This window comes from Fulmarus glacialis, unplaced genomic scaffold, assembly GCF_000690835.1.
Source record: "Fulmarus glacialis isolate BGI_N327 unplaced genomic scaffold, ASM69083v1 scaffold3684, whole genome shotgun sequence".
Taxonomy (NCBI): Eukaryota; Metazoa; Chordata; class Aves; order Procellariiformes; family Procellariidae; genus Fulmarus; species Fulmarus glacialis.
The window spans coordinates 41,714-55,923 of NW_009208534.1; the positions used below are offsets into that span (position 1 = coordinate 41,714).

The 14,210-nt window shown below is 37.3% G+C and overlaps 1 protein-coding gene across 1 annotated transcript in view; it reads left to right on the top strand.

Moving 5' to 3' along the window:
* LOC104075855 (protein kinase C alpha type) overlaps nt 1-14,210 on the top strand; it is a 56,559-nt gene that overhangs the window by 12,376 nt on the left and 29,973 nt on the right. Inside the window, exons 4-6 of the mRNA XM_009576511.1 lie at nt 1,512-1,668; nt 1,764-1,898; nt 2,647-2,743. Coding sequence (XP_009574806.1) covers nt 1,512-1,668; nt 1,764-1,898; nt 2,647-2,743 — 389 coding nt within the window. The remainder of the gene's footprint in view (nt 1-1,511; nt 1,669-1,763; nt 1,899-2,646; nt 2,744-14,210) is intronic.

The window sequence follows — 14,210 nt, forward strand, 5'->3', positions numbered from 1 at the left end:
GCCGTTAACACAGAATAAAACCTTACATGTCGTATAAATGTTACATAGGCATTATGCTGGTCCTCTACAAGAGGGAAGAGGTACTGCCTTTGCTCATCCATTGGGAAATTCCACTCCCCTGCAGTAACTTCTGAACTCGCTGATGAACCCCACATTAACTCCAGCCAGACTGAAACCCAAAAGCTGCCAAGCCCCCGATAAATGCCTTCGTAACCCACCGTTGCCCGCCTTCTTCCACACAGGGATGCGGCCTTGCGAGGAATGGCACCCCGTGCAGATTGCTGACTATTCTTGTCTCTCTTTCTTTGGGGATCGGTAGCAACATGAGATATATTAACTCACTTTATACCTTCTTTTGACATTGTAAAAATAGAAGCTACATTAGCATTTTTGTGAAGCTGAAGTTAAACTTGTCTTCTCTGTGCTTTTACTTTGGTTGCTGTCATGACATAATGCTTACAGCAATTCCATCTGACAACTAATGAACCATGAATCCAAGGGAAGTTTAGTGTTAGATACCTTCCAGTGAGGGATTGTTTCAAATAACCTATCATCTGAAATCTAATGTGATCTGGTTACCGCCCTTATAGTATTTGGCTGATAGTCCTGTAGTTGTATAACCTAAGACTGATGAGGAAATAAAAGCACAAGTCCTTTTTGGTGCCCAACGTGGGGCTCGAACCCACGACCCTGGGATTAAGAGTCAAAAGGACTGTTGTGGTTTAACCTGGCAGGCAGCCAAACACCACCCACCCCCCCACCCCTCAGTGGGACGGGGAGGGAATCGGAAGGGTAAGAGTGAGAAAAACTCGTGGGTTGACATAAAGACAGTTTAATACAACAGAAAAGGGAAAATAATAATGATAATGATAGAATATACAAAATGAGTGATGCACAATGCAATTGCTCACCACCCACGCTGACCGATAACCAAGTAGCGATCGGAACTTCCTGGATCACGCCTACCATTCATATACTGAGCATGACGTCACATGGTATGGAATACTCCATTGGCCAGCTGGGCTGGCTGTCCTGACTATGTTCCCTCCCATCTTGTGTACCTAGCTCAGTCAGTAGGCATGGGAGCTGTACTTGCACTAGGAGGGCACTTAGCAACAACTGAAAACATCAGTGTGTTATCAACATTCTCCTCATACTAAATCCGAAACACAGCACTAGGAAGAAATTTAACCCTATCCCAGCCAAAACCAGGACACTATTGCTACCTGCTTAAAAATTTATAGTCATGGATTTGGACATTTAATCCTTCCATTGCAGGAAAAGGGCTGCCTGGAATCTTTTGTGAATTGCTCTTCTCTCCTGTCATTTCTCTCTACCATTCTTATAGATATCGTTAAGTGCAACCTTACTTGACAACAAGTAGTTTCTTCCATGCCAAGTCTGACAAGTGGGTTTCATGTCTTATTTGTTTTATTTTTCAACATGTTTCAATAACTCTGGTTTGACACATAACTGCTTTCTTAATGGTGATTTGTGTTTTATATTGACAGTGCGAGAAGCAAAAAACCTAATTCCCATGGATCCAAATGGACTTTCAGATCCTTATGTTAAACTGAAGCTCATCCCAGATCCTAAGAATGAAAGTAAACAAAAAACAAAAACCATCCGTTCTACTCTGAATCCAGACTGGAATGAGTCATTCACATTGTAAGTTTAACGCCTTTTAATGTAGTGTCTTTGTATGTATTGAATCATTTATTTCAGAGTTGCATTGAAAACTCCTCTATTTCTCTCCTTTTTAGTAAATTAAAACCTACAGACAAAGATCGACGGTTATCCGTAGAGGTCTGGGACTGGGATCGAACAACCAGAAATGATTTCATGGGATCTCTTTCATTTGGGGTGTCAGAGCTTATGAAAATGCCAGCCAGTGGATGGTAAGAGTTTCTGAAAAGAGAGAAGGAGAGAATATATCACAAAAAGTTTAAAACCAGTTTTTTTCTTCAATATAATCTACCTTTTTTGGAGCTTTTCACTGTATCTCAGGCTATAAATTCACTGAAAATGCAACTAAACCTGGGAAACATAGGCTATATATAACAAAGGAGGGTAATAAAAGGAATGCTTTTCTTTTGTGGTGTTCATGAAACTTCTGCTGGAGCCAGGAGCTGCTGCAAACTCAATTCTGTGTACAGAGTCTTGTGATACGAATTTTATTTTTATCTCAAATATGATATATTCATTACTAAGTGTATCATGTTATATATAGCTCTGCAAATTCAAAGTACGTGGGAACTGATTTTATAAAATGCCATCTTATTACCTATCAAGCTAGGGGTAGAACTCATCACATCTTCTCAAAAAGTACATTTCATCCAAGATAATTGTTTAGGGCTATAGAAAACACTGGAGACAGGGTCTTCAGCACTGATGTCTCCCATCATATCACAGGATGGGTGGGAAGAATTTCCTTGTCCATTAAACTGCCTTGGCAGATAGTTTGGGATTAAAGATCTAATTTTAGATTAAGTATATTCTGTTTCTGAGTTTGCTTTAGATCTTTGAAAGCAATTCTTTACATATCTGTGATATTGATAGAAATCACACACAAACAATTAAATCAGATTTTAAATCTAACAGGAATAAAACTGTAAAGTCACCATTTTTTTCTCAAATGTTCCACAGGTACAAGCTGCTGAATCAAGAAGAAGGTGAATATTATAATGTCCCAATTCCAGATGCCGATGAAGATGGAAATGCAGAGCTCCGGCAGAAGTTTGAGGTGAGGATTAAACACAAATGGGTGCAATTATATATAGCATACATTTTTCACTTTATTACAAAAAAAAAAAAAAAAGCCTGTTAAAATATATATATTAGAGTGCTACTATTTCTGTTGCCTGTGACAGCAGTATGTGCCTTTGGGTTTCTTGAAGATCAGACCAAATGGTTTAATTCAGCAGTGGTATCATTTTTCTCACAGTTCAGCTTCTCTGCTATGACATTTATAAGTTGTTATTTTAAAATATTTTGTGTCAAGTATATGTAATAATTTAAATGTCTTTTAATACTTGCTGCAAAATCTGCCAGTCGTTATCACTAGTATCTACATTATTTGACAAATTAAATTCTCAGAAACAATAGTATTTTAATACTTAGAATGTTTCACACTACATGCTTTTTTTTTTTAAGAAAATATTTACGATGTTAATTACTGATTATTTGGAGCCTCAAAATCTTTGTAGAAGGTTGTCATTTGAAATTCTGGTATCTTTAATGTGGGTATGGAAGTTTTTAAGGATAAGAGGTATTGCTGGTTATGTACAGAAAAGAAACACTGAAGAAAAGCGCTATTTTCTGCAGTCTTCCTGCCTTCTGTGGTGCAAATTGGAGTGGTTGGTAGTCACAAGCATGGTCTCACCATGCCGTGCAAAGGAGTTGTTTCTTAATGAACAGACTTAGCCAGCAACTCTGCCTCTTCTGACAACTAGCCGATATTACAGCAAAATACTTGCTGGCCATTAAACCCAGCAACAGGAAAAAGGTATGGTTTGGGGAGGGAGGTGTTTTGCTAATGGCTGTACTGGATTCAGCTCGTCTGACTTGACTACCCTTTCCAGCTGCATACACAGTATTGAATTTTAAATACTCCAATCTACAGTATTGTTTTCTTTTTTTCTGGTTGAACATTTACAACTTTAGTCTAGCTGTTTATCCAAAAAGTAATTAATGTACCTATTGTGCATAAACAAACACTTACGCCTGTTCCTTTCAACCTGAAATGGCAATTTTTTATGTTCACCATCAGGCAGAATTCTACATTGTTATTATAAAAGATGGGTTAACTCAAGAAAGTGAGGAAAAACGGCACATGTTCAACTTTCAAGAAAGAAAAAGAAAAGGTGCATCAATTTCTTCTGAACACATTTGGATCAGCTACCATACTTTTGTCTGCAGCATGAGCTATGATTTTTGTTATACATTTGAGAAGTATTTGAATCTCCATTCCATTTTCCTTTCTTTACAATTGTGATCTGACCAGTGTGATTTTATTTTGCTGCACTAGGTCATTTTCTATTCAAGATCATATTTACTTTTTATCCTCCCTAGAAAGAATAGCTTCAAAAGTAATTCTTTTCACCCCTTACATGCCTCTGTGCAATATACAGAGTCTGGAATTGGGTGGATATGTATATGTTGGTGATATAGATATAAAAATCTACCTGTTTTTTTTGAGGACAGAGACAGCACGAAGGCAGGTCAGTAAAATTGTCTATTTAAAAATGTCAGTTATTATATGCAGTATAATATTATATGCAACATACTGAATTCACAATCTCTTAGGTTTTTTCTTAAGCCTACTGTATCATAGAATCATAGAATCGTTTAGGTTGGAAAAGACCTTTAAGATCTTTGAGTCCAACCGTAAACCTAATGCTGCCAAGTTCACCACTAAACCATGTCCCTAAGCACCACATCTACACGTCTTTTAAATACCTCCAGGGATGGTGACTCAACCACTTCCCTGGGCAGCCTGTTCCAATGCTTGACAACCCTTCTGGTGAAGAAATTTTTTCTAATATCCAATCTAAACCTCCCCTGGCGCAACTTGAGGCCATTTCCTCATGTCCTATCACTTGTTACTTGGGAGAAGAGACCAACCCCCACCTCGCTACAACCTCCTTTCAGGTAGTTGTAGAGCGCGATGAGGTCTCCCCTCAGCCTCCTCTTCTCTAGGCTAAACAACCCCAGTTCCCTCAGCCGCTCCTCATCAGACTTGTGCTCCAGACCCTTCACCAGCTTCATTGGACTTCTCTGGACATGCTCCAGCACATTGGTTGCAGAATGAACAGTCAGGGTTTATCTGTCCTCTGCAATGAAGTGGAGTAGAAATCCTGAGAGGTTGCATCGAGTAAAGGAACTGGACTGGGTCCCAGAAACAGCAGCTTCACATAGGGTCAGCTCTGCCTCAGAAGTAATTAGTCTGTCTCAAAGTCTAAATAGTTCAGCTTCAGCACCATGTATTTGAGGCTTTCCCTGTTCTGGATGTAGCCTGGTTGATGCTATTTTAGTGATCTGAATTAATCAAGGAAAGGGAAGAAGTTTTCAGTGAACACTGTGTCTCCAGGAATATCGTTTACAGAGTTGCATAATGAACAGTTTTAAAACTTAGTAATGATATATGGGAATATTGGTAGCCGAACAAAATGTATAATTATAACTAGGCCAAGGCTAGTATAATGCAGTATTACGTGATAAAAGGATTTAGGGTCAACCTCTTACTCTCTCTTAAAGTTTACCACTGTGAGAAGGAACAGAGGGAAGCAGCACCTTCCAAGTAATGTTCTTCCGTGGTGTCAAGGGGAATTACTGTGAAGGCTTATAAAAATTAACAGCACAGATGTCTGAATGGTGGTATTTAACTTATTAGCTATTCTGGTATGGTACATAAGTGGTGCTGACTCTGATCATCTTTTACGGTATTTTTCTTATTATTTATATCTTGGCTTACAAAATCATTTTATTTTAGGTACCCTATACTAAGCAACAAGTAGATAGCACTGAGAAAAATGCTGCTATTTGTGATTTAATGACATCACCTAAATAAATATTTCCACTGTTCTGCAGTCAGATTTGAAACCTTACAGGAAGAAGATTGCAGATCTTGACTGCCATTTTACTAGGGGAGTGTATTTGTCAGGAAGATTAAGACTATAGATAGACCGAGAGGTCATACTGGGCTATCTTCTCATTTATCAGTTTATAGGAAAGAGTAACTTCAGAGTGCTTGCTAATCAAGTCTACATTTGTGGTGCTTGGGCTACTTTTCGATATATGACAGTGTGATTGATATCCAGGCTACATTGATTTAATTTTGAGTACAAAATTACAACCATTTCCACAAAAGTATTGCATTACTAATATCAAATACTTAAAATGAATAATGGTGGTCTTCGGACTAAAGAGCTATGTACAAACCTAAGCTATACAAGAAAAGAGAAACTTTAGGATGAGAATTTCATTGCTTAATATAAAGAAAGAATAAGAATATTTTCAGGTTATAGAAGATCAGAGTAGATATGAAATTTCTGAAACCAGTTTCTGGTCTTAAAAAAAAAAAGTCTAAGACATTCTTAAAACTGACTTTGCCCTTTTGACCAAAGTTTAGAAATATGCTTAGTAAAATCTCCAAGAGCACTTAAGAGCTACATCCCATTTAAATCAATGAGAACTGTTAAAATATCTGCCTGCATCTATAGTGCCACAGACATCTCTAAGATTTGGCCTCAAGCTCTCGTTGATTTCAAACTGTTTACACAATCCTATCACATCCTTCTAGCTCCACTTTAACAACCCAGACTTCTTATTTAAATGTGGTTATTGGTCACACAAAGCTCATTGGTATGCTGCTTTACTTACTGGACCTTCTGGCACAGATTCTTTAAGTCATTTATTCAATGTAAATCTACCATAAAATAGCTATATGAGATTATAAATAAGTAAATAAATAATAGATTCAAACACTCTCTTCACTTACATTTGTAATTGAACAGTAAAAACTATTTGTCACGAGAGGAAGTTTCCTCGTGGCCCATTCTGCCAGATCTAAACCAGTTGAAAAATTAACACCTGACTTGTGCCCAGTAGTTTTAGATCCTATCCAACAAATGGGACCAAATTTGGAAAAGAAAGAGAAGAGTTGAAGAGGACAATGGTTTCATTAGTGGAATGACTCAGTGATCTCGCTAAGTATTTTTAGATTTTATTGCAAGGAGTTTTATTTTTATATACTGTCTATGTATTATCTATATGAAGTTGTCCAGTATGTAGAAATTGAGGTATATTATGCATAGGTGCAGTGCAGTATTTTCTATACAACAAATTTTAATCAATCTACGTATTTTCTGGATCTCACCTATCACTAAAACTTACGAATCAATTATCTGCTCATTTAGCAGTATGATCAAATCTGTCTTCAGTGATTTATAGATGATACATTATTATTAATATTTAGAGATAAAAATATACTCCTGTAGGAAGTGGAGGCAGGATAAAATCTGTCACTGTTTTTCATTTGGTCTTAACCTTTGGTTGTGAATTTTCTCTCCGGAATCGCATTATTTGTGGCCATCTCAAAACGAAACTCCATTCTCAACAGGCATATTCAGCATAATTGTAGCTGCTCCATAATTGTCCGTGCTGAGGTTGCCATGGGAACTCCCAACAGTCCCAGGTGGCTCCATGGACCCAAACTAGCAAGTCTCTTAGCTGCAATATCTACTATTTGTTATATACTTATTTTCCTGTTACAGTATTTAGCTAGTCAAAAAAAAAAGCAGAATATCGAAATAAGGCAACCTTAGTGTATTTTTCATACCTGGTTATAATTTGAGCAGTAATAGGTTTTTACCATTTAGGGCATTGTTCTGTTTTTTTTATTTGGGGAAGAGAAATGTGCAAATTCTAAAACTTCTATTTTAGTAAGTTATTTCAGTTTTGTCAAGCTCTGTTTCCTGTAATTTGCTGCTTAGTAAAGCATTCTTGATACTGAAATATCACCTTAGAAGAATAATAGAATAATACTGGTTTAAAAGTAGGCTGGTTAATTATTCTGTCTGTCCCCTTCTTTCCACGTCACCATCACGGAAAATGCTATTAAAAATAAAGCAGCTGTTATGGCCCATATCAATGATTTTTTTAACTAAAAAAAGAACAGAGTACATATAATCCTTATATGTGGATACATTTACCAAGTACAAGGTATATTAAGTGATGGGAGCAATCTGAGTCACTACAGTTGGCTTTGGTAATTGAAGTCATCCAAGCGAGGGAATAGGTTACTGCTCATATAATCTTCATTTTAAGGCATCTGTGGGGAAGATGTGTAATGGTCCTCCTGGTACATACTCTTAGTATGTCAGACATTTTCTTTTGTTCTAATTATTTCCTTTAGTGTAGCTCTCCATGTGGGTTTCAGTAGAACAAATCGTTCCCTTAGTTTCTGGGAGAGAGCTCAGACTACTGTCCCCACCGGGGGGATCCATGCGGGACCATTCTGGTGGACCTTGGGAGGTGCTTCCTTGGGGATGTACATCCACATCTACCGCTGTGGCCACCAGCTTCAAATTGTGTTTGTGTTAGAGATTTCAGCTGAGACATCAGGTGCGAGAGGCTTTTCATGGCTGTTAGTTTTGTACCATTCCATATCATTAAGTGAATAACAATAAAATCACTCCACAATAAGATGACGTTATTCTGGTAAGCACTTTTTCTTCAAAATAATTACAAGTCGCTGTTAGTAAAAGCAGGTACCGTTTTCATCTAGTCGACATTGTGGGCCAGATCCATAAACCCGCGTGTAGCAGAAAGGCCAGGCAGTGTACCAGGGAAAGTGGCCATACTGGTTGTATGCTGTATTTCCAGTCTCCCCTTTCTGGGATTGATCCAGGGACGAGGTAAACCATCCAGGAGCAGCTCTTGTTTATTACTGTCCAGTTGCCTCATGGGCTCTTTTTGCTGCCAAGAAGTTGCCGTGCCCCGGCTTTGCGGTGTTTCCCAAGGACTGTAGCTGGTGGGGCTGGCACCCCGTTATGTTTTCATGAGTTACCTTTTCAGCTGCTTTGTGCCAGTGGAATCGCTGATGGAGGCTGTACAGAAGCTAGACCTGTCGTTTCCTTTTGCAGACTAAACAGATCGAAACATAAGGAGAGAGAGAACAGGGTAGATATTGTATCTGAAAGTTGGAGGTGTACAGTCAGTGGTGACATTTTGGTGACATCTCAGTGCTTCTAAACATAACTATTATTATGATCCTAAAGAAAACGTCTTTCAAAATGCCTTACCATTTTAAATATAAGAACACGGACAATGTAGTGCTTGGCCATCAGGCTTGGTTATAAATACCTAGAACCTCTCCAGTGACGCAGGAGCTATAGATATTTCTGCTTCGATGTGCTACTAAACTCGTCCAGTATGCAGGGCAGCGTTTTGTTTGACCAAACCTGTGCGTTAATCCTTGTGCAGACGTGAATTCACGCACAAGTAACCTATCTCAGTCTGTTGCATACGTTCATTTATACCATCAGGCCTCTCTCTGTGGCAGTACAGCTGGGGTTAAACGGTATTTGAAAATGTCCGCAGATTTCAAGGCACAATTAAAGCTTTCTGATGAGTTTCGATGTTGTTATAGTCTAACGCTAAAGAAACCTCTTTCATTTATTTATCATTCCCTTTCTGAACAGCAGTAAATCATTTCGGATTGTTTCACTGCAGGTACTGCATTTCTTAGATCTTTAACACTCCCTTTAGGCTTTTTTTTTTAAAGCAGTTTCTGGCTGCTTTATTAGAAAGGAGAAGGACAGTACTTTCTGCATTAATCTGGCATTTTTCTGATATTCACCACAGTTTTAGGTCAAAAGGACATTTTCTTTCTTTCCTTTAACCAATGGCCAGGCCATCCTAGAGCAGTTGTAATTCCGAGCTGGAGGCTGGATAAATATGCTGCAGTTACATAGCCAGGGCCTTAGCAGAAGGCTCCAGGGACCGTTTCAGTAGCTTCTTAAGAACCCGATGAGTTTTCTAATTAAATATGATATTTTCATTCAAAAAAAACTATAGAGGAGCTTGTGATTTTGTTAATTTGCGAGTTAAGTTCTTCTGGTCTCTGTGTAAAGTCCTGTAAGGGCTGTGAAGGAGATATTTCTTTTAAGTCTTTGACGGATGGTGATGTTTTTGCTCCAGAGCTATTACACTTCAGTTACTTTACTCTTTTTTTTTTTTTTTTTTAAAATAAATAAAAGATACGATCTCTACCATATCTGTATCTAACCAGTATGCGTTCCCATTTTGAAGCAATAACTGTAACTTCAGGCAGTTCAGCAAAGGTGACATGGAAAAGAGAAATAATGTTGCTGACACTTCAAATTGTAAACGAAAAGATTAAATTTACTTTTCAGGAAACAGACACTAAGCTACACTGAAATCATGACCAGCCAAAATATCACTGGCACATCAATCCACACTCATTATGTATATAGAGATATAAAAAGAAGAGCATCTTTTTTTGGCCGTGGCAGTCATTCCTATTTTTAAATTGTGCATATTTAATCATTAGAGAATAGTTTGCAGCATTCTAGAGATGCTGTTAGATGACTCCATCTGTTCTATACTATAGTTTGGCATGGGGAATTCCCATATGCAGTTATCTGGAGGTTCCCATCTACTCACCATATCTGAAACTAGAGAACTTGAAATTTCTTAACCAGATGACAGGTATCTCTGGTCTCAGTTTGTGTCAGCTTGTGATTTCTGTAAGGCTTTTCTCAGTCTATGTGGTGTGATTTAAGGTGAAGAATGTACATAGAAAATCATATTGATAGCGGGGATTTCTTTGTCCCTTATATAAAGGTTAAATGCGTGTCTCAAAACAAGACCAAAAAAAATCAAAAATAACTTTTGTGCTGTTGCCCCTCTACAGTGCTCATTAGTTGTTAAAAGCTCAAACTACACAGACCTATACATACATCCAGCTTTATGCATTGCAGTGGTTTAACAACATGAGGAACGTTCCATGCGTGAAGTGTATGGATGTACAAGACTGAGGTTGAAGAGCAGTTGCGTGAAGACTTGTACTTCATTGTGCTGTGCTGTACTGTGCTCCTTACGGTTAGCGTGATTAACACCACGATTTCTTTTTCGTGATTTTTCTGTGCGTAACAGATGTGTCCATTTCTGTATTCTTGCTGCTCTGCCTTTATTTATTTACTTCTGCTACTGATTGTTGTTGCTTTGCTTTGCAAGCCCTTTACTAACCAAGCAGTGTTTCTCCCTTTCCTGTCTCTTCCAGGACTGTCATGTAAATATCCACTTCTTCAAGGTAGTTTTCTCCTTGGCGTTCTCCTACACCCTTCTCTTCACACAACCCTCTTTACCAGTATTTGAAGTTTATTAAATTCAATTTCATTCTCACCGTGTTTTAAGGATGCACTAGTTTTTTCCCCAGTTTAAGCTTTTCTAATGGATAAAAAAACCCTGAAGTATGAATCTTCCATAATTTGTCACAAGCTACTCTCCAGATCAGAAGTTTACTTAGAAAAACGGGGTCATCAAACCTCAGCAGATGCAGTGTGCCTTTCCTTTTGGAGGAATTAGTTAAATGATTGCCACCTTCTCATGGAAAATGGAAAATGGTGCATCTTTAATTTGAAAGACACTCATGGAACTTTAAATTCACAGATCAAATAATGTTCATGTTCACTGTATATGTAAATAGATAAATTTCCATAATATAGCATGCATGTTTGATGATATAATATGCTACATATATTGCTATGTGTTAGTTGGAGTATATTATATCATAAGAGGTATTACCCATATGCACAGATGCTCTGATACCTGAAATACCAATTCACCTCTTTACTTCCCATTTTACTACTTTCACTAATCACCACCTCACTGAATTATTGCCATAGAAGACACATATCAGCATTGAGAACATACATGTGTGGACCTTTTATTTGCATGTATCTCTAACAAATTATCTTGCTTTATTAGGGCAAAGGTTACTGACACAAATCACACTTTCAGTTTCATACATTAGTTAAGTTACAATTTAAATTAAAATTTGAAGCTCCTGTGCTGTAAACTGTTTTAACAATCTGTCTAAGGTTACTGAAGCCATTATCAGCTTCAAATAGTATTTTTACAATTGACCTAGAGAAGTTTACATGTTATAGCTCAATGCTTAAAATTTAAAAATCAGATTTTATTTTGGAAGAATTGTTTATATTATTAATGCATGATTTTACCAAATGGTTTAATACTGAACCAGAAAAACAAAGAATAAGACGGTTTGTCATTGCCAAATATTTCCTAATGCAGTTATCATTTCTCATGCAATCAGTAACTTCTTTTTTCTTAACTTTGATTCTTTATCTGGTATCTTTATCTCAGAAAAGCCTGAACAGAAGAGGACTACCCTTCCTCAATTCTTTACACCTCTTCCTATTTGAAATTAAAATCACATGGTGGTTTCATTGATGAAACTTGTTTATTGCAGGGAAGTTGCCAGTTCTCTCTCTTTAAATGTATTTTTAAAAAGTTACCCTGAAAAAATGCATCTGGGATAAATACGAAGTTATGTCTAACATCGTGTTGTCACTTCTTTGTAAAATCCACCTTGAAGGGCACTGATATAAACTGACAGAAGTCCTTGGTCAATGCGTGGTTTCATCATAGGAGTGCACCTAAAAAAAGAGCTGAGCAGTTTCCTACAGCTGCTGCTTCATAGGCAAAATTCATGCTTAGTCCTTGTGAATTATAAACATGAATTCCAGCAAAGAAAGTTGGCACTTTGTTCTGATGTGAAGAGGAGACTCAAGAATTCAATTTTTTTCATGGGAAAAAATGCTTCCTTGTTTGTTGTCTGTCTTTTCTCTCTGAATTATTACAAATCCCCGTTCTGCTTGCTGCTGACAGTGACTTAGCATCACTAACCTAAGCTCAGAAGCGTCACTGCATGCTGCGTTCTGCAAGCTAACCACCACTGACGTTAGCATCTCTTTGGAAATAATTTTGTAAGTAATCAGTTTATGTGGGACTGCTGGGAAGGTTATGTTCCCAAGTTTACAAGATTGGAATTGAAAGGGAACAGCAGGAGCAGATGAAGAAGGGAGGCTGTGTTCCTGAGCATAATGTAACACTTCTGAGCTAGAAACCAGTAAAATGTACAAAAAAGATTTTATAATATCATAGCAAAATTGAGAATGCTGTGAGCAAGGTCAAACAGCATAAATACTTGTTTATTAAATTGTCAGATACTGGGAAGGATCACGCATTTATGCTGCTTTTGTTCCGCCAGCAAAGTGTATATTTAAATAGATTATTTTCACCACATCATCCATAAAACACCTTCATCTTTGTGTGTGTGTGTGTACGTTAAATAATTCCATAACATGTTAAGACTTGGATACAGAATCCCAAGGTTTTAAAATCAGTCCTAGCCTGCAGCTTTTCATGGCTGTTGTGTTTATCACAGGGATTTGCACTAAGATCAGGTAGAACTGGAGTCTTTACAGATTATTTTAGAACAGAATTTTATTATTTTTTGTCCATATTGTAATGAGTTTTATGCTTAAAAGCAAATTCTACACTCTAGGGGTTTTTATTATTGAAAATTAGCAGTAATTTGCATAATTAAAAAATGAAGGAGCATCTATAAAAGCAATTCTTCTTTTGACACTTAGGGATTTGCTGATCTAGCATCGTATTTGTTGTTTGGGGTTTTTATTACCACTACCACAGGATATTTCTGGAAGAATTCTTGAGTATTATTCCTAGGCAGCCTCTTTAATTACATTTCATCTAGTTAGACACCGCTCTGTTGCAGGGGATAGCGTGTTTGGCAATAAAGGCAGAAAACAAAGTAGCCTCAGGTGGCCACAGGATTATTAAACAGATTAAACATGTTGACAGTGCCAGATGGGTAACTGGAAACTCTTCCCTCTCCAGATTTCACTGCTCACAGCCAGACATCCGTTGTCCAGGGCGATGTTCCCTGAAACTCCTATTCTTAGGATAGATATATCCCTTTTCAAATTATTATCTTTCATAGTCATTTGACCTCATTGTCTACATTTTCTAGGGGATATGCTTACCTTAGTCTTGTGCTTGGCAAATTTGGGGTTTTTTTAGAAATCATGTATTTAAGTACTTCATACGGTTTTAACTTCCATACAGCAATACAAAAAAGTAAAAAAAAAAAAAAAAAATTTACTAGGGAATGTGATTATAAATGCCCCAAAATAAGCAGCTCTGTTGAGATGCTGTATGGTATATTAAACTGTTGTATTGTCCTTTAGGATTATCTTATTGCCTTTATCCTAGGTAAACATCCATTTAACGTAATGTTGAGCTTGAGAAAATTATTTCTCCTCAGAGTTAGAAACCACGAGGGGTCAGTAAAGAACATGGAATCGCTCCCAAAGTGAAAAGCTGTCTCTAGCGAAAGTCCTGAAAGAAACGAAAGAATGCAAATTTTTTGTATGTATATATTTAGAAAGATACAAACCCATTAAATTAAACTGCTATTTTGATAAAATTCAGTATAACTTTTTTCATACAGCCCTTTATTCAAGATTTTTAATTGGCACTGATGATAATTTTTCCCCTAATCAAAATACTTAATAATTTGCAGCTGTAAAAGCGAGTACTGCCTCTACTCGCCTTTATATTGCTCAGTTCATCTCTAC